Consider the following 21085-nt stretch of genomic DNA (forward strand, 5'->3'; position numbering starts at 1 on the left):
TACCTGCTACAACACGTGCTTCTTCAAGGTGAATTGGTTTAAACGCGATTGAAGAATTCAGACTGTTACTTGTAGACTGCAAACTTTCCTCACCTGTATTGGCTAGAACGCTATTCCAGCCGTATTAGCTTAAAAGGGGCGGCCATTGCACGATTGCCTTATAACTGGAGAACAGAACTGTCGCGTTATATAAAATCCGACTGTAATTGTTTCAGTATTTGAGTTTTTTTTAAATAAGCACTCGGACTAAAAGCATCTTGTGATCATTTACACATACCACCCATTTCCAGAGTTACATCTATAGCCACAGAAACACCCATTTTCACACAGAATCACTACAGTGTGGAAGCAGGCCAATCGGACCATCAAGTCCACACCAACTCTGTAAAGAGCAACGCACCCAGACCTAAAATGCTGCATTTCCCGCGGTTAAGCCACATAACTTCCACACTCTGGACTTTATGTTCAATTTAGCATGGCCAATCCGCCTAGCCTGCACAGCTTTCGACTGCGGGAGGAAACTGGAGCACTCGGAGTAAACCCAAGCAGACAGGGGGAGAATGTTCAAACTTAATCCAGTCAGCCTGAGGCCAGAATCGGACCCAAATGCTTTCAGCGTCATGGACTTTGCCTTTAGCTGCATTCCCTGCAACAGTTTTCCAACACGAGCAAACCATTATTGATTAGAACTGCCTCCTGGAATTTCCGGTCTGCCTGCTTCACCTCTTTCCTCGTTATCCTCCACGCTAACCCTGTCTGCAACTCCTTTGTCTGCACCACGTCAGAAAACGTGCCCACACGTCATCTTTATTTAGCGTTGTGGTTGAACCTCTGAGAGTCCAAGCCGACGCGGAAGTTCCAAGACTCGGCACTCGAGCTGTTCGAATGGGCAGCATTTCCCTACAGATGTGGTCATCCCGACTTCCAGAACTAGGAGCACAGATTCCCACATGTTGCAGACAGTGCAACACATTATCTTAGGCTCCCTCTGACGTGTTCAGTTGAATTTAGAAAATCCTCACGGTAGCAATTCTTTTTTTTCTCTGGGGGCTGGAAAGTGGACAGTCGAAGGTGCAGCAATGTTTCTTGTGCTTGGATAATTAGTCCAGTCTGCTGAGTGAGCTCCAAATTCTGGAGATGAAACTTATTTTATGGGAGCAAGAAAGAGACATTGGGGACCTGCCTTACAGCTGCCGAGGTTTGGAGCTGGTCTACTCATGGTGTGAATATATAATCATAAAAGAATGTAAAACAGATCGATTTCAGTGTATGTTGTCTCGAGAGGGCAAATGCCGCGCTAATAAACGGCACCATTGTGCACAGTCCCCCAGTTGAAGGAGCCTTTGAAAGGACTTAAACTGTGAATTGTTACGTCTGCACTGATGCATTTGCAAACAGGCAGTGATTTTCACAATGTGGAATATTTAATCTCGTGTCGCCACCTATGGCCACAGAAACACCTATCTTCACATAGAATCACTACAGTGTGGAAGCAGGCCAATTGGCCCGTCAAGTCCACCCCAACCCTGTAAATAATATCGCACCCAGACGTACAACACTGCATTTCCCACGGCTAAACCACCTAACATCCACACCCCTGGACATTATGTGCAATTTAGGGGTAAAAACAATGACTGCAGATGCTGGAAACCAGATTCTGGATTAGTGGTGCTGGAAGAGCACAGCAGTTCAGGTAGCATCCAAAAAGCAGTGAAATCGACGTTTCGGGCAAAAGCCAATTCCTGATGAAGGGCTTTTGCCCGAAACGTCGATTTCGCTGCTCCTTAGATGCTGCCTGAACTGCTGTTCTCTTCCAGCACCACTAATCCAGAATTATGTGCAATTTAGCAGAGCCAATCCGCCTAACCTGCACTTCTTTCGACTGCGGGAGGAAACCCAAACAGACATGGGACAATGCTCAAACTTAACCCAGACAGCCAGAGGCCAGAATCGAACCCAAATCCTTTCAGCGTCATGGACTTTGCCTTTAGCTGCATTCACTGCAACCGTTTTCCAACACAAGAAAACGATTATTGATTAGATTAGTCTCTCGGGCTTTCCAGGCTGCCTGCTTCACCTCTTTCCTCGTTGTCCTCCACGGTAACCCTGTCTGAAAAACGTCAGAAAACGTGCTATCCGTAGTTTTTATTTAGGGTTGCAGTTGAATTTAGAAATCCTTACGGTAGCAATTCTTTTTTTCTCTGGGGGCTGAAAAGTGGATAGTCAAAGGTGCAGCAATATTTCTTGAGCTTGGATAATTAGTCCAGTTTGCTGGTTGAGCTCCAAATTCTGCAGATAAAACTTTTTTTTGTGGGAGAGCAAGAAAGAGACATTGGGAACCTGCCTTCCAGCTGCTGAGGTTTGGAGCTGGTCTACTCATGGTGTGAAGATATAAGCATAAACGAGTGTAAAACAGATCGATTTCAGTGTATGTTGTCTCGAGAGGGCAAAGGTCGCGCTAATAAGCGACACCATTGTGCATAGTCCCCCAGTTCAGAGGCCCGTCAGTTGAAGGAGCTTCTAAAAGGACTTAAACTGTGAATTGTTACATCTGCACGGATGCATTTGTAAACAAGCGGTGAATTTCACAATGCAGACTATTTACTCTCATGTGCAATGTGCGATATTCCCTTGAATAGCTATGTGTACTTTGATTGTTATCACTTCCGAGAAACCAATATTTGAAGTAGTCGCTTCGGTTATCTTGTGGTTTGTCAAATTGCAGCACGCCTATTATCAAATATTTTCACCACCAGCAGCGCATTGCAATGTTTCCAGTTAACTTGGACCAGGGGTGACCGAGGTTGTCAACCATATGCAACATGTTAGCACTTGATCTGTTGAATTACCTTTCGACATTAGGCATTATTTACATAGGTATATGCATTTAAGACTTTCAGATCAGTAGAAGTGGAATAAGAACTGTGTGACGATCGCTGATACTTAATGTTTATTGTAGTTTCCGCTTTAGTTACATTATACAATAACGGTTTTATTTCTATTTAATGCTCCTGAATTATCTCTGTTGATAATCTCTTTTGTGCTCATTTCTGACAGCCTCAGACACTGTGACCCCTTTCTCCTTGCATCAGGTCCCACAGCGTGTGACCGGAGTGAAAGGCGAAAACATTTCCATTAATTGCTCTGCGTCTTTATTCATGCCGAATGCAATGTTGGATGTTTATTGGTGGAAGAAAGGGCAACGCTCGACTTTTAGTATGACGAGAGAGAAAACGAAAATAGCGATGCCTTTTCACCAAGGATCTTCCGAGTTCCGCCTGATCAATGTGAGTTTCCAAGATTCTGGGGTTTATTACTGCGGCGTTAAAAAAGGGCCAGGAATGATGTCTAATGGCACTGGGACTGAGGTCACAATATACGGTGAGTGATACTGAGGAGCTAAAGGGCTCTTTGAAATTAATCAGCGAATACCAGTGAATAAGCAAATGAAAATTTCTCTCAGTGCCCATCTGTCATTGTATTTGCAGCGAATGCTTTCTGGTGAAATAGCCGCATTTATTGCAGGAGTGTTCACATTTGAATGCCAGACTCAACCAATAATTTCTTTCTGAGGGATTATATTTTTGAAGCACCCCTTTTTAATGATTTTTTAGGCTGAGTAATGTTGGCATTGGCACTATTGGTTGCTTACCATTTAGAGAGTTTTCTTCTTCCCATTTCCCAATGCCTTCTTCCAACATGATTGAAATTTTAATCCTACAGCAATAAACAATATGTAATATATTTCTAAGACATAATGGTGCCTGACTTGAAAGGGGTTGGAGGTCCTGGTCTACTCATGAGGATGTAGTCCTTTTGTTTCCAAGTTACAGTACTTATATGGTGGTTGATGCTAAAGGCTAGGGACTCTAGTGGTGCAGCTGTAGTATCCTTACCTTTGTGACAGGCTATGACTTTCCAGCATCTGCAGTCATTACTATCTCCTTTGAGCCATTTAGCTTTGGTTCAAGTCCCACCTGTTCCAGAGGTATATAATAACATTCGAGTGCAAGGAGGAGAAAATGACGACTACAGATGCTGGAGATCAGAGTCGAGAGTGAAAGAAAAACAGGTCAGGCAGCATTTGCTCGCTCGGAGAAAGTTTCAGGCATAAGCCCTTCTTCAGGAATTCTGCCTGAAACGTCGATTATCATGCTTCTTGGATGCTGCCTGACCTGCTGCACTTTTCCAGCAACACATTTTTCAGCATCTGCTCGCTCCACAATATCCCAATACAAGTTGATTAGGAAATATCTTGATGCACAAGCCACCTTGGTGAGTGGAGGCTCATTACTACCTCACAGCGCTGGGGACCTGGGTTTGATTCCCGTGTTGACTGGCCGTCTGTATGGAAATTTCACATTCTACGTGTGCCTGTGTGGGTTGCCTCCAGGTACTCTGGTTGCCTCCCACAGTCCAAACATGGTGCAGGTTAGGTGAATTGGCTGTGCTGAATTGCCCACAGTGTCCAGGGATGTGCTAGGTGCTTTGGCTTTGGTTAATGCTGGGTTATCTGGATGGAATGCTCTTTGGAGAGTTGGTGTGTACTCGATGAGCTGAACAGCCTGCTTCCATACTGTCGGGATTCCATGGTGGCATGGATATTGCAGTTGGTGCAGACACGTGTAAAATTTGAAGGGTATGGCTGTTTAACATGGTGTGTGGAATGTAATTTTGTAAATTATGTTTTTTTTCCATGAAATCCAGTCCAGAATTGTTGCAACTAATTCCCCAAGACAATTAGAGAGCTTTCTATTAGATTCCTGGTTTGTAGGTAACGGAGAGAGTTTGACGAGATAACAGTTCACCACTTGCTGCAGAATACTCCTGCTGCATTAATGTCAGCAACTGTGTGACAATCAATATTGGGCCTGAAGAAGGGCCTGTGCCCGAAACGTCGAATCTCCTGTTCCCTGGATGCTGCCTGACCTGCTGTGCTGTTCCAGCAATAAAGTTTCAACTTTGATCTCCAGCATCTGCAGACCTCACTTTCTCCTTTGTACCGGTGATACCCTCTCTTATTAGCAGTGCTACACCCCCTCCTATTTTTCAAGACAGTAACATTCTCATAAACAAACCCTTTGGTAATAAGGTAGATTCAAACACAGACTCTTACAGGCAGGACTCCAATCCAGGAGGGAAATGCAACAAGAGAGATTTCAGACCAAGGCAGTTCGCAATCATTTACTGAAGCTTGCAACTCCGATGTCGTGTGACTGCCACAGCTAAAAAAAAGAACTAGAACCTGAACTGGGAGAACTGGACACTCCCTTTCCAGTGTTAAACTGTCTTGAAAAAATACTGATTCAGGCTGGCTCCCTAGCCGCTTCGGCACTTCTACCTTTATAACCTCTCTTCAAACAAAAACCCAGAAGAAAATAAGCTTTTTAAAGTGACAGCATTGTCACAACAGTGATGATAGATTTATGGATGTTTGTTTGGTCTTCGTGACATTGAGTTCCTGACATAAATTCCTGCAGTGAGGGTTGAAATGTTACATGGGCAGGTTCTGTTTAATTGGGTCATAAGTTAGGGACAGTGTAGGCACAAGCTTTTCCCTCATCGGGTTTAGGTAAAAAAAAATAAAGAAATATGGTATGATCAGATTTAAATAATTTAATTAGGAGAACGTGAGGACTGCAGATGCTGGAGGTCAGAGTCAAAAAGTGTGGCGCTGGAAAAGCACAGCAGGTTAGGCAGCATCCGAGGAGCAGGAGAATCGATGTTCCGGGCATAAGCCCTTCATCATCCAGTGCCACACTTTTTGACTTCAAACACTTCAAGCTAAAAAATCACACAACACCAGGTTATAATCCAACAGGTTTATTTGGAAGCACTAGCTTTCGAAGCATTGCTCCTTCATTAGGTGGTTGTGGGGTATAAGATCCTAAGACACAGAATTGACGCAGACACTTCAAGCTATTTATGGTGATTGAAACTCCAACTCTGAAATGATTTGCCTTCCAGGCATGTAATCTTGCTTCTGTTGTCTTTGGTATGGCATGAAACGTGTTTTCAACTTATTTCCTTTGGCTTATTCACAGTGCCTCCAACTCCAATAACGATTACTCGACTGTCCTCTCCATTCCTTAAACTTCTCTGTACGACAGCTAGCTTCTTCCCAGAAGAATTTAACCTTACCTGGTATGAAAATGACAGAAAAATTACATCTGGAATAAATACTACAAAGTTTCAGGAAAAGGAGGGATTACATCAAGTTTCCAGCTCCTTATATCCTGTGGAGATCGGGTTGGTTTATACTTGCCAAGTTTCTCATGTTTCACTAGTGGACCCAGCCAATGACAGCTACTTGGTTTCAGATCAGGGTAAGAGTCTCAGCTTCTTCATATTTCCCTGAACTATAATTTGTTAGATTTAAGGGGGCAATATCAGCACTCTAATTTCTGTTGCAGATTATTGGAGACAGAGTAACTACATGATTGACAAGAGATTGACTTCAAGTTTTTTTTAAAAAATCATTGGATAGCATGGAAGGAAGCCACTTTGTTTATTTTGCATTGTCATGTTCTTTGTCATGCTATTCTATTTGGCCCACGCATCCATTTCATCGCAATAAATTCTCCCTTTAGGTTTTATTCCAATTCTTTTTCAAATGTGATCATTGAAACATCTTTCCTGCTTTTAGAAACAAAAGATTCTGAATTATAACACATTATATAAGTACAGCTGCCCCCATTCCCTTGCCAAACGTTGCCTGTTTGTGTGCCAATTACTCTAAATACACACCCTTTGATAACCAACCATTCCACCACTCTTTTTCTTTACTGTATTTAAATATTGATTTTAAACTACTATATCAATTTGTCTTAATCATTGCAGCACCATGAAGAACAGTGCTGGCTTCTCCACTGATTTTACAGAATGAAAATCCCTTGTGTCACTCTGTTCGTATGTTCGTATGTGCATATGCACGCCTATGTACTATGAGGATATTCTGTTTTGGCAACCTATTCAGATTCTATAATTTAGTCATGCTTAATCCCACTCCAATCTCCATTATTCTTCAGAATCAAATGAATCCCTTTAATTTAAAATTCTATTCACCAAGTCTCTTGCATTTTCTCAACATGTCTGTGTTTTGAATATCCCATAATAAGTACAAAGAGGCTATATATATATATATATATATATATATGCCAAGCCACATCATTCATATGTATCTCTAACAATGCTCCTCATACAGAGAAATGTCTCTGATGGCTCTCCAACCAAAAGAAAAACAACTGCCTGAGTCCTTCTCTAGCATACAGATGCATGAAGAGAGACAGGCAGAAGTGTTGAGGTATATTAAGCCCCCGCATATATTCACAAAATCAGCATGAACAAATCTTACATGCATATAACATAAACATTAATAAAGTTAAACATGATAATTATGCTGAACAAAATGCTAAAATGATCAGAAAATTGAATTGTGTGTTCTTTAATCCAAGTTTGCTCAGTTAATACTGTCATAGAACCTCTGGATAAATGGAGAGTTTATTAGATTGGTGAGAGGCGATGGGTTTGATGTGTCAGTGTGGCCTGTTATCTGTTGTTGCTTATTATTTAGCATCATTTGCTCTTTAAATGCTAATGTTCACATTCTCTGTCATCTTTAGGTAAAAAAGGAAATGGTTTCTCCTATGCCTTAGCATTCAGCTGGATAGCAGGGGGCTTTATAATTTTGGTTCTAGCAATTGTTGTCAGGCTGTACAAACTAGAGAGATCTCATGGTAAGACTGATTTAAAATTGTCTTTTAACATTAAGTGTACTGCAATGGTGCGGAAGTAGAGGGGTAGGTTATGACATCAACAGGCCACTGTAATGAGATAGTTTACCACACTGATAGGGCTCATCAGGATAACTTCAACAAACCATAACTGAATTGTAAGATTTTTATGTGATAAATGACAATGAGAAATAGAATGTGTATGTTAAATATGTTTGATGCTGGATTGAATAAAGAAGACGCAGCAACCATGAATCAGAAAAACAAATTAGTAAAACAAGACAGAAATATTTCAGCTACTCAACTGATCAGACAACATCAATGGAGATAAAAGCAGGGGTAATACTTCAGGATATGAACATAGGAGGTATGATTAGTAAATTGCAGATGACACCAAAATTGGAGGTGTGGTGGACAGTGAAGAAGGTTACCTCAGAGTACGACGGAATCTTGATCAGATGGGCCAATAGATCAAGGTGTGATAGATGAAGTTAAATTTAGATAATTGTGAGCTGCTGCACATTGGAAAAGCAAATCAGGCAGGTCTATACATTTAATGCTAAATTCCTGGGGAGTGTCGTTGAACAAAGAGACCTTGGAGTGCAGGTTCATAGTTCCTTGAAAGTGGAGTTGCAGGTCGATAGTATGGTGAAGAAGGTGTTTTATATGCTTGCCTTTCACGTCAGAGCATTGAGTATAGGAGTTGGGAAGTTATGTTGCAGCTCTGTGGGACATTGGTTAGGCCATTTTTGGAATAGAGTGTGCAGTTTTGATCTCCCTGCTATAGTAAGGACAGCCTGAAATTTGAAAGCGTTCAGAAAAGATTTACAAGGATTTTGCTAGGGATGGAGGCTTTGAGCTCTCGGGAGAGGCTGAATACACTGGGACAAATTTCCCTGGAGTATCAGAAGCTGAGGGCCTTACAGTAGTTTATAAAATGATGAGGGGCTCACAAACAAGATTTTTTCCCAAGGGTTCGGGAGTCCAAAGCAAGCTGGCATTGTTCTAAGGTGAGAGGTGAAAGATTTAAAAGGGACCTAAGGAGCACGTTTTAATGCAGAGAGTGGTGCATGTATGGAATGTGCTGCCGGAGGAGGTGGAACAGTTGCACCATTTAAAAGGCATTTGGATGGGTATATGAATAGAAAGGGTTTGGAGGTGTATGGGCCAAATACTGGAAAATGGAACTAAGTATTTAGGATATCTCGTCAGCATGGAAGACTTGGACTGAAGGGTCTGTTTCTGTGCTGTATATCTTTTGGACACTATGATTGTATGACACATTTTTAGAACATTAACTCTGTTTTCATTTCCACAAATAATGTCTGACCTGCTAAATATTTCCAGGAATTTCTGTCTTTATGTAATACTTCCAGCATTTACTGTATTTTACTTTTGCGAAAAGTAAAATTGATCACATCTCAACCAGCGGTAGAATTGGGTATTAATTTTTTATTGGTGATTATGCTGCTCATACTGCTCAAATTTTGGGTTTTATCTTTTTTCACAGACATACCTGACATTTTGAAATTCATTATTGGTGTACATTTGTTCTGTGGCAGGTGATGCAGTTGCTGAAGAAATTGACAGCCGGGTTGAGGAGCAGGTCAGTTTGGTCTGTTTTTATAAAACCCAGGCGACTTTTGCAGTGCACTTGATGCTTTCACCTGTCGTAGGTATATCTATTTTCCTGGTAGGTCAGAAAATCACCAACTAATTGTGGAAAATGTGCCAAACAGAATTCATTCATGTAACCCTCAGAATCCTGAGGGAATATTATAAATCCCATTGTTTCCAATGCTCATTCGGCATTTATCTAAATTCTTTACAAGGCATAGTCTGCTTGTTTTTGTAATAAGAATGATAATCCCACCTGTTAATATCTGAACGGCTGCTGAGTGTTGACTGCTGCTGCTCTGTATCAGGGATTTGACTGATACAGATTAGTTCAGATCTTTAGCAGAAAAATGCATCTTCAAAATTAAGCAAACTCAGAACTTGAATATCCAATAACCAGTAAGTGGACATGCGCCACTCCTTACCTCATCTGGTCAGGATGCGGAATGTAACTGTGAATTAGAATTAGCATTCAGATAAATGACATCAGCTCAAAGTTAGTGGTCGCAACTGTCCTCAGTAGAAAGTTATTGATTGGCCAATGTCATTTAAGGAGCAAAAACAGATATTACTGGAAAAATTCAGCAGGTTTGGCAGCATCTGTGGAGAGGAAACAGAGTTAATGTTTTGGGTTGAATGCCCCTCCTTTGGAACTTTTCAGAACTTGTTCAGAAGGGTCACTGGACCTGAAACATTAACTTTTTTTTGCTACAGATGCTTCCAGGCAAGGATCAGGCAGGACTTTGGAGAGTTACAAGTGGCCAGGAAGGAACTGTACATAGATTCCTGAACGTTGCAACCCAGGTTGATAGGATTGTTAAGGAAGCAAACGGTGTCTGAGCTTTTATTGGTAGAGGGATTGAGTTTCAGAGCCAGAAGGTCATGTTGCAGCTGTTCAAAACTCTGGTGCCTCTGCACTTGGGGTATTGCATATAGTTCTCGTTATAGGAAGGCTGTGAAAGCTTTGGAATGGATTCAGAGGTGATTTATTATGATGTTGCCTGGTATGGAAGGAAGGTCTTATGAGGAAAGGCTGAGGCACTTGAGGCTATTTTCATTCAAGAGAAGAAGACTTTGAGGGACTTAATTGAGATGTATAAGATAATCGGAGGGTTAGATAGGGTGGACAGTGAGAGCCTTTTTCCTCGGATGGTGATGGCTAGCATGAGGGTACATAGCTTTAAATAGAGAGGTGATCAATATAGGACAGATGTCAGAGGTAGTTTCTTTACTCAGAGTAGTAGGGGCATGGAATGCCCTGTTTACCATTGTAGTAGACTCGCCGATTTGAAGGGCATTTAAAAGGTCATTGGATATACATATGGATGAAAATGGAATAGTGTAAGGTAGATAGGCTTCAAGGATGTGGGTTTGCTCGCTGAGCTGGAATGTTCAGTTTCAGATGTTTCATCACCATACTAGGTAACTTTTTAAGTGAGCCTCCAGATGAAGCATTGGTGTTGTAGCCCGCTTTCTATTTATATGTTTGGGTTTCCTTGGATTGGTGATGTCATTTCCTGTGGTGACATCATTTCCTATGGTTATGTCATTTCCTGTTCTTTTTCTCAGGGGTTGGTAAATGGGATCCAAGTCAATGTGTTTGTTGATAGAGTTACTGTTGGAATGCCATGCTTCTTGGAATTTTTGTGTGTGTCACTGTTGGCTTGTTCTTGGATGGATGTGTTGCCCCTGTCAAAGTGGTGTCCTTCCTCATCCGTATGTGAGAGTGTGTCGTGTCTTTTTGTGGCTAGTTGATATTCACGTATCCTGTGGCTAGTTTTCTGCCTGTTTGTCCAATGTCATATTTATTACAGTTCTTGCAAGATATTTTGTAAATAACATTAGTTTTTCTTATTGTCTGTATCGGGTTTTTCTAGTTCATGAGCTGCTGGTTTAGTGTGTTGGTAGGTTTGTGGACAACCATGATACCAAGAGGTCTGCGTAGTTTGGCAGTCATTTCTGAGATGTCTTTGATGTAGGGAAGACATAGGGAAGACCATATACAGACTTTTCTCATTGAAGCGAAGAAGAATGAGAGATGACTCGATAGAGGTGTTCAAGATGATGAGAGGCACAGATAGAGTGAATAGTCAAAGACTTTTCACTAGGGCAGAAACGGCTATCACAAGAGGGCATAATTTTAAGGTGATTGGAGGCCGGTTTAGAAGAGATGACAGAGGTGGGTCCTTTACACAGAATGATTGGTGCGTGGAATGCACTGCCAGGGGTGCTACTAGAGTCAGATACAGTAGGGACATTTAAGCGACTAATGGAAATGCACATGGATAATAGTAATATGAAAGGTGTGCAGGTTAGTTTGATAAAAGAATAGGATAAAAGGTCAGCACAACATCAAGGACCATAGGGCTGTACTGTGCTGTACTGTTCTATGTTCCATGCTGCAAAACCTGCTGAGTTTTTCTCACAATTTCTATTTTTGTTTCTGATTTCTAGCATCAGCAGTTCATTTAATGCCATTCAAGGCTCTGTGTGCTGTATTTGCTGACCCCAAATATGTTTTTTTGTTGATGTTTACCTGAACCAATTTTGCTTTTGTTTCAATTTGGTAAGTAACTGATATTCCTCACAAATTCTCCACAGGTCATCCATAAAGGAAAAGTGGAGGGTCCAACTTATGCTGATCTCCACTTCAATGAACACAGGAAAATGTGGAAACCCAGAAGTGAAAAAGAGGCTGTTGTTTATACAAACATAAATTACCATTCTGTCCAGGACCAACTCTGAAACAGGTATGCGATAACAGCAACATGAATTAATTCATTGACTTGTGCCAGCAATTAGTCATTGAGTGTAGCTAAACTGAGTTAACTTTTGGAATCCGGTGAATGTCAGAGTTTTAAGGTTTAAGTTTAATAGTTAATCTCTTACTGAAGTCTAGCCTTGTTTACATTTGTAAGTTAGAGTCAGGTAGTTCAGATACAGGCGCGTCGGCCCAACTCATCCATGCCGACCATGTTTCCTAAATTGAACTAGTCCTATTTGCCTGCATTTGGTCCGTATCTCTCTCAACCTTTCCTATCCACTTACTTGTCCAAATTTCTTTAAAATGTTGAAATTGTACCCCCCCACACACTTCCTCCAGCAGATCATTCCTAATAAGCACCAACTTCTGTGAAAATGTTGCTCCTCAGAGCCATTTTTAATCTTTCCCCTCTCACTTTAAACCTATGCCCTCTAAATTTCGACTCTGCTACCCTGGTGAAAAAAGACCTTGGCTATTCACCTTAACTTTGCCCCTCATGATTTTACAAATCTCTATAAGGTCACCCCTCAGCATCCTACTTTGCAGGGAAAACAAAATTTGAGCCTATCCTGCATCTCCCTAGAACTCAATCCCAGTCTCAGTAACATCCTTGTAAATATTTTGCACCCTTTCCAGTTTAATAACATACTTCCTATACCAGGACAACCAGAATTGTATGCAGTACTCCAAAGTCTTGTACAGCTGTAACATGACGTCGCAATTCCTGTAGTCATTGCTGTTACTGATGAAGGGGCAAGTGTACCAAATGTCGTCTTCACCATTCCGTCCACCTGTGACACCACTTTCAAGGAACAATGTTTTTGCACCCCTAGGTCTTTTGATAAAACTCCTCAGGGGCCTACCATTAACAGTGTAAGTCCCGCCCTGGTTTGTCTTACCAAAATTCAACAACTCACATTTATGTGAATTAAATTGCATTTGTCATTCCTTGGCCCACTGAGCGAGTTGATCAAGATACTGTTGTACTCTTAAGTAACCTTCTTCACTGTTCACTAAACCATAATTTTGCTGTCATCCACAAACCTCTTAACCATACCTTCTAATATCCCTCCAACTTGCTATGAAAATTTATTCCTGTCTTAGGAATTAAGAAGCTGTCCATTGAAATGACTGCAGAATGTTAATTAGGGAGCTAGCATAAAATGATTTCTCTAACCAACAATCTCATTTGCTTAGATTTATACCTTGTATCAATTCAAATGGTCTTCTATGGGTGGCATGGTGGCTCAGTGGATAGCAACACCTCCTCACACTGCCCAGGACCCAGGTTAAATTCCCGCTTCAGGCAACAGTCTGTGTGGAGTTTGCCCATTCTCCCCGTGCCTACTGGGGTTTCCTCCGGGTGCTCTGGTTTCCTCCCACAGTCTAAGGATGTGCAGGTCAGGTGAATTGGCCATGCAAAATTGCCCATAGTGCTAGGTGCATTTGTCAGAGGGAAATGGGTCTGGGTGGGTTACTCTTCAGAGGGTCAGTGTGGACTGTTGGAATCTAATCTGAACTATGCAAGCATAGGGACAGCAGCTCCTCATTAGATACAGTACTTGTGCCTAGGAATGTGGGTGGGGGAGGATATACTTTGCATTTAAGTAAGAGCATAGTTTGCCGGATCAACTTTAGAATGCTACGACATAGCCCAAGGATTAATTGCGTACTGAGAAAATCATTATATGCTGTTGGACAGCATCAGGTATATATTTGACAGATGAGTATTTTGTTTGCTTGTCTTCAGAAAATCGTGCAAGTTGTGAGTCCATATAAGATTTTAAATGCACTTGTTTAGTTTACCAACAGGAGTAAACCTATTTGATTGGTTGTAACCTTATTGTGAATAATGATGTATTGATTAACAATTAGTAAATGTTGTATTGGGACTACGGAATGGCAGTTACTAAGAAAATCGGTGTGATTCAGAGAAAACACATCTTCATTAATTGTATGTAGCAAGAGGAGCTTCAAATCAGTTTTGATATGCTGGAGGATGAACTGCAGGTGCAGTGAAACTCAGTGATGGAGTAACTTACCTGGACAAATTGTTTCGGGGGCAGTCACATTCCTTCGGCTAAGAAGAACCTGAGAGGTTATCAGTTATTAATTATAAGATGCACTGCAGGTCAGAGGGCTGTGAGGAATCAATACATAGTGGTAGAAAGCCTTCGTCCTTGAAATTTGAGAACAGAGTCAATGAGAGAAAGACTGCAAGGTGGACGAGTGGACTGGTAACATGGAGAAAAAAGGCTCTTCTTTGTGGGACTAGACTTCATAACTTATGGAAGAGATGGATTCTGGTTGGATAGAATCAACATAAGGCGAAAATTAGGACTGCAGATGCTGGATGTTAGAGTCATGAGTGTGGTGCTGGAGAAGCACAGCAGGTCAGGCAGCATCTGAGGAGCAGGGGAATTGACGTTTCGAATAAAAGCCCATCGACCTAACTGGCAGAACTGAGGATAGGTCACTCGACTGAAACTTTAACTCTATTTCTCGCCACAGATCCTGCCAGACCTGCTGAGCTTTTCCTGCAATTTCTATTTTTGTCACTGATCCGAAACCTGAGGATAGATTAGTCTAAATTTCTAGTTCTACTCTCGCTTTTTAAAGAAGAAGTATTTGTTACCTCACACTTCTTGTTTTACAGGCTGTTGGAGATAACCATGGTTGGGTAGGTATGCCTTTAAGCATGTTCATGTCAGTCTTATCTGGTTCTTTATGATGGCTGCATAATCTTAGTTTAGCTTTTCAAACAAATTTAAACGCTGAACTCACTTGAATTTTTTTTTCATGGGTTGTATCTATACATATAAAGAGTGTATGGGTGGGGAAATGGGGATAAGTTAAGTTTAAATTCATATCTATGTTTTGATTAACTTGAATCGACTTGAGGCAGCACCGTGGCTCAGTGTTAGCATTGCTGCCTCCCAGCAGGAGGGACCCAGGTTCGATTCCCACCTTGCATGTTTTCCCCGTGTCTGTGTGGTTTTCCTCCAGGTGCTCCGGCTTCCTCCCACAATCCAAAGATGTGCAGGTCATGATAAATTGCCTATAGTGTGTTAGGTGTATTAGTCAGCGGTAAGTATAGGGGAAGGGAATTGGTCTGGGTGGGTTACTCTTCAGAGGGTTGGTGTGGACTTGTTTGGCCAATTGGCATGTTTCCATACTTAGGATTCTAATCTAATCAAATGTGTCTCATTCCTGACACTGGTATTTATCTACCATGGAAACAACTTTAGCCCATTCTGAAACATTTCCATTAGTTGTCGGCAAATTGGTTCAGTCGCACTTTGTAAAACCTTTGATTTTTGAAGTAACTAGTTTAGTTTCAACAATGTAGCGATCTTTAAAATATTAATTTAAAAGTTCTGAAATCACCTATTGTTTACAATGTTTTATTAACGAAAAGCAGATATTTTGGTATGTAACTTTGCCAATCAGATCCTGTTTTAATGAATCCACAGTAAAGCTTTAGCTACAAAAGAAATCAATTATTCTGCAAGGGGAATGCTATCTAATCATTCATTAAGTAATTGTTGACCAAGTTACATTTTTAACTCACAGATTATTGAGTTGAATGACCTGCTATAAGTGCTGTAATTTAAGATTTCATTCTTTTTAATGTTTTTAATACTTTTACATTTCATTTCAATTTGTTTTACACTTAAAAAGTATTAACCTACTAAATATGCAGTATTGTCAAAAATTGTTCTTGAATACAAAAAAAAATGATTGAAGAGTGTACCAGTTACTGAAAGTGAGCATGCAGTATAGCTGGTGGCCTTTGTGTCAAGACGATTTGAGTACAGGAGCAGGGATGTCTTGCTGCAGTAGTACTGGGCCTTGGTGAGACCACATCTGGAATGTTATGTGGATTTTTGATCATCCCATGAAGAAAGATGTTCTGGCTAGATTTAGCTAAGATTTACCAGACTGATTCCTGGAATGCACCTATGAGGAGACATTAGATCAGTTAGGACTACGTTCACTGGAGTTTAGAAAAAATAGGTAGGATCGATAAAATTCTAACAGGATTAGACATGTGAAATGCAGGAAGTACATTCCCATAACCAGGAAGTAGAGAATTAGGGGTCATAGTCTAAGGATATGGCATGTGCCATTAAGGATTCATTTGAGGAGAAATCTCTTCACTGTGTGGTGAGCGATTATTTGAAGCCAAAACATGAAGTAGTTCAATATAACTCTTCGGGGTGAAGGGATTAAGTAGTCGATGATGAAAGCAGTAAAAGGGTGCTGAGTTGGTTGATTGTACTGATTGACTGAGGAGGCTGGAAGGGCTGAATGGCTTACTCCTTCTCCCATTTCCTCTATTTCCATAGCTTGCATTTTAGTATTGCTCAAGTGAAACAGTGAGTCACACTTCCAACGGTGAATGGAGCATCTAAACCTGATTGCTGTCGGTTACATGACATCAAGTCTTTTAAAAAGTGTCCTTAATCTTTGCATTCAAAAATGTCTATCTTCACATCATGAACATCATGCACCTTGCAAATGCTATTGTGGCATAGATCAAGTATAGAGTATTACAGTTTTTGAAAACAAATATTTTGGTCTATGTTACATTCGCTTGTGACAAACAATATTTCCAGATCAATTTTCCCCAATACTGTCTTTTTGCTCATTATTAAGGACAAGGAATGGAAACTTTGAGGCCAAGACAGTTTGTTCTGAGTGGGAGGGAGGTGTGGTGCTGCCAGTAAGAGTGGTGACAGATCAATTCATGCTTTGGTACTCCGTGTAACTACTGTGTTCAGGTTTTAAAAACTAGTTTGCACCAATGATGACGTAATCTCATCACAGTTAAATGATGACCCATATAAGTACTTTTCAAATCTGTCTTGCCTAAACTAGAAGATTACCAGTGTGAACCTGTGCATTCTGACACCTAATGCAAAGATAACAATAATCAGCATATCTGTACGCAATGCTCTTGGCAATATTCTTAATTAGATGCTTAGATTTGATATCCATGTTGAAACTGCAATGACTTTATTCAATATCATCAAAAATGTTGCCAGGATTGGGGGGTTTGCACTATCGGGAGAAACTGAATAGGCTGGGTCTCTTTTCCCTGGAGTGTTGGAGGCTGAAGGGTGACCTTTTAGAGGTTTACAAAATAATGTAAGGGTATAGATAGGGTAAAAAGACAAGGTATTTTCCTCGGATGGGTGAATCCAGAACTAGAGGGCATAGGTTTAGCGTGAGAAGGGAAAGAAATAAAGCGGAGCTATGGGTAACTTTTTCATGCAGTGGGTGATGCATGTATGGAATGAGCTGCCAGAGGAAGTGGTGGAGACTGGTACAATTATAACATTTAAAAAGCATCTGGATGGGGACATGAATAGGAAGGGTTTAGAGGGAAATGGGTCAAGTACTGGAAAATTGGACTAGATTAATTTAGGATATCTGATCAGCATGGATCTGTTTCCATGTTGTACACCTCTATCACTCAACGATTCTTAATCTGAAGAATAACAAATTAATTGATACGAGGTGAGAACGAGTCATAATTAATTGGTAAATAGACTAAATGCTATGCAGGTAAATGAACAACCAGAAACCTTTAAATAAATATTGGATGTAAATATTGGATAAAAACACACTGCACTGAAGACCAGAAACTCAGCAATAGAGACTCATTTATGTCTCATTAAGGAAGTTTAGTGTAGTGTTTGGTTAAAAGAAGAAACTTGAACTGTAACAAAAACGATTCACAAGGTTAATAATTAGAAACATGTTAGAAATCAGTAAAACATTGAGAAGAACTTAAAGAATAAAATATGAGATTGAATTATAAAAATAAAATCAGATTGCAATTGCATTGATAAGCATATAAAATGAACGTAGTAGCTAAAGTATGTGATAGTCCCTTAGGAACACAGTCAGAAGAAATTAGCATGTTGAATGTGGAAATTGCAGAAGCATCATTCAAGCATTTTATACATTTTCAGAGTGGAAAATTTCAAACCAGAAGTGCAGTATATAGTAACATCACTGCTGAAAGAAAGTGAGGAAGTTAATATAGCAGTTAAGAAATATTGGAGAAAAGTGTCAGACTAAATTCTGACAAACCCCAAGTGAGGTGGCCTACCCCAGGTAGTTCTAAAAGAGATACCTGCAGAGAACTTGTTGCACGAACTATGACATTCCAATATTCCTTTGATTTGTGAATGTCCCATCAGATTTTGCAATAGCAAGCCTTATACTGCTGTTTAGGAAGCAAAGTAAAGCAGAGAGAGCACAAGCCAATTAGCCTAACATTACTTGCTGTGAAAATGCCACAATGATCAGCACTGGGGCCTCAACCGTTTAGAATCTATGTCAATGACTCAGATGAATAGACAGTGAAAAATGTATTTGGCTTTGTTGATGATGCTAAACTGGTCGCAACTGCAAGTTGTGAGGAGGTCATAGAAAAGCCACAGGGTGATATTGGCAGATTAAGAGAGTGGGCAACAAGTTGCCTCGTGGTTTGTTAATAGTGAAGTTGTTCACCTTGATTGTGAGAATAGAAAAACAACACATACATAATAAATTTGAATCTGTGCAGTTTGTAAGAATTTATATTTGATGTGATCAAGAATTTTGCTTGCTAAAAGTCAACTCATGATGCACTAAACATTTGGAAGGCCCATAGTTTGTTTGAAGTTATTACAAGAAAATTGCAGTTTGGGAATGAAGAGGTCTTGTTACACTCATAAAGAGTTTTGGGTAAGAATACATTGAAAGTGTTGTGTGCAGCTTTCAACCCTATATTCATCAAATAATTTCTTTACATTGGAAAGAGTGCACTGAAGATTCACTGAACTGCTCCCCAGTTGAAATGATTGTACTATGGTAAGAGATTGAATAAATTGGGCGTTGAATTCTCTGACGTTTCGAAGAATAACAGGCGATCCCATTTAGACAAGTGTGATTCTGGTAGGATTAACACAGAGATTGATTCTGCTTAGTACTCTGAAGTTGGAAGGGGAATTTATTTCACTCAAACTTTTCTGAGCCTGTTGAATTATTTACCCTGTAGGGTTATGAATGAGCTATTGTTGAATACAATAATGACATGCACAGAAATTATTCTGGCCTCTGAACTAGCACAACAAGGGATGTTGGCAGAGGGTGAAACATTCAGCTGAAATGAAAAATTAGCTGTGATCACATTAGATTGTGTAAGAGTCACCAAGGGCTGATTGGTTTACTCCTATTCATGCATCTGCTGTCCATGGTTTCCTAAGAAAATCATTGTTGTTTCCACAGACCAAGCAAGGGACAGATGAGAAAACACCTTCTGCATTTTGAGATCTCATTACTTCGAGAAAGTGTCAAGAGTGGAAAAAAAAAGAAGAGCATGGCAAGAATACGAGAATCCAGTGAAGCAAAGACAGAGAAACCTGGGTCTCATGGGTCAGAGAAGTGTGAAGGATCATGTCCTTGCTATTGTCTGAATACTAACTGCATAACCTGGACTTATTGTAAAGTGTTCCATAAATAAGTAGAATATGGAGGGAGAACAGGAAATATAGAGAAACTCTTCGATCTTGATCTTTGCACATTCTTGAAAACATTGATCATTGTAAGAACACTGCATTATTTATCTTACAAATCAAGTGGAAAGGAGATTGTGGTCTGTTGTTCAGTTCAGTTGAAGACAATAAGCTGGGTCAGTTATTTCAAATGTTACTATGTCACAATTTTATGGAAGACTTACATTACTGGCCACTAGTCTCAAGATGTCACTGATGTGTTGATACTCTTTACACTACCCTCATCTCAGCTTTCTTTATCAAACCTAATTCAAATAGCTTCCACAGCATGTATTTCTCCAAACCATCCTTAAATCCACCAATATTCCAGGTGACATCTTCTGCTGGTGCTAGCAATTTGGACATTCCACGTGGTCCTCAGTAAGGAGTTTTCCAGACGTGTATTTCCTCTTGCATCAGTGTTTTCTCATATTTATGACTTCTATTTCTAGAACCATGCAGAACAGTAATTGTTTATTTGGTGCTTACTCTGTTAATCCTATTTGTAATCCTAAATGCGCCTATCACATCACCCTTCAACCTTAAGACCATAAGAGGTAGAATTAGTGCATTAATTTCTATGACCCTTGCTAGTGTTACTTTAGCTCCACCTATTGATATGATCCAATACAGCTGTGTTTTCTTGGTATCCAGAAATGTATCAATTTGCCTAAAAAATAAATTTCACAATGCTTTTCATGTCCACCATCTGAATTACAAACCTTCACAGCGAGGAAATATTTCTGAAACATTACTTCATATTGTAATAAATGAATACGCTGAACATTAAAAATAGAACCTTTGACCCTGTTACACTGACCTGTGAATCCAAAGTTTCATTTTGCTGAGTAGTCAACCTTGCCACATTCCTTTTTGGTTAAAAATACAAATATGTGCAACAGCTGGAGAGAACAAATATCATCCTCATCTTAATCCTGAGTGAACAAGCCTGTTCAGCCATCGAGTTTTAGTCTTGCTAGTGGTAGGTAACAAATTGCAACATCTATTACATTAAGTTTCTTCGGAATTTTATACACACCTCAATGAGTTTACCTCAGTTTCTGTTTGACTTCTTTCAAGGAATATTAATCTGTGCGATCAGTATTTGTGCAAAACACAATGCGTTGATACCAGCTGCCACTGTAATGAACAAAAACAGATTTCTGGAAAAAACTCAGCAGATCTGGCAGCACCTGTAGAGAGAAAGTAGAATGAATGTTTTGGGTCCATTAACCCTTTTTCAGAACAGTATGTCTCCAGTGCTATCACATCTCCCCTATATGCCAGATATGTAGATCCCAAATGAACTCCAGTATTTCCCAGTCTCTCAGCATTTACAAATTATTCTGTTGTTCTTTTATTTATTTCCTTCCAAATGTATAACCTAACCCCAACTTTATTCCCTCTTTCACAATCTTACC

The 21085-nt window shown here is 40.2% G+C and overlaps 1 protein-coding gene across 6 annotated transcripts; it reads left to right on the top strand.

Annotated features, from left to right (window-relative positions):
- The first annotated feature begins 865 nt into the window (after positions 1–865).
- Positions 866–20483, top strand: LOC122558608 (tapasin-related protein-like). 6 transcript variants are annotated; one of them, XM_043707384.1, is made up of 8 exons: positions 2784–2877; positions 3058–3381; positions 6045–6326; positions 7623–7736; positions 9296–9339; positions 11952–12100; positions 14771–14794; positions 19399–20483. In XM_043707384.1, the coding sequence occupies exons 1-6, from the start codon at positions 2823–2825 to the stop codon at positions 12093–12095; spliced, it is 963 nt and encodes a 320-aa protein (XP_043563319.1). In that variant the 5' UTR covers positions 2784–2822; the 3' UTR covers positions 12096–12100; positions 14771–14794; positions 19399–20483. The 6 variants fall into 6 exon arrangements, with proteins under 6 accessions (XP_043563323.1, XP_043563319.1, XP_043563318.1 ...); XM_043707388.1 differs by lacking the exons at positions 2784–2877; positions 14771–14794 and adding an exon at positions 866–1023 and having other exon boundaries at positions 3093–3381; XM_043707383.1 differs by lacking the exon at positions 14771–14794.
- Positions 20484–21085: the final 602 nt, after the last annotated feature.

This window comes from Chiloscyllium plagiosum, chromosome 17 (assembly GCF_004010195.1).
Source record: "Chiloscyllium plagiosum isolate BGI_BamShark_2017 chromosome 17, ASM401019v2, whole genome shotgun sequence".
Lineage (NCBI taxonomy): Eukaryota > Metazoa > Chordata > Chondrichthyes > Orectolobiformes > Hemiscylliidae > Chiloscyllium > Chiloscyllium plagiosum.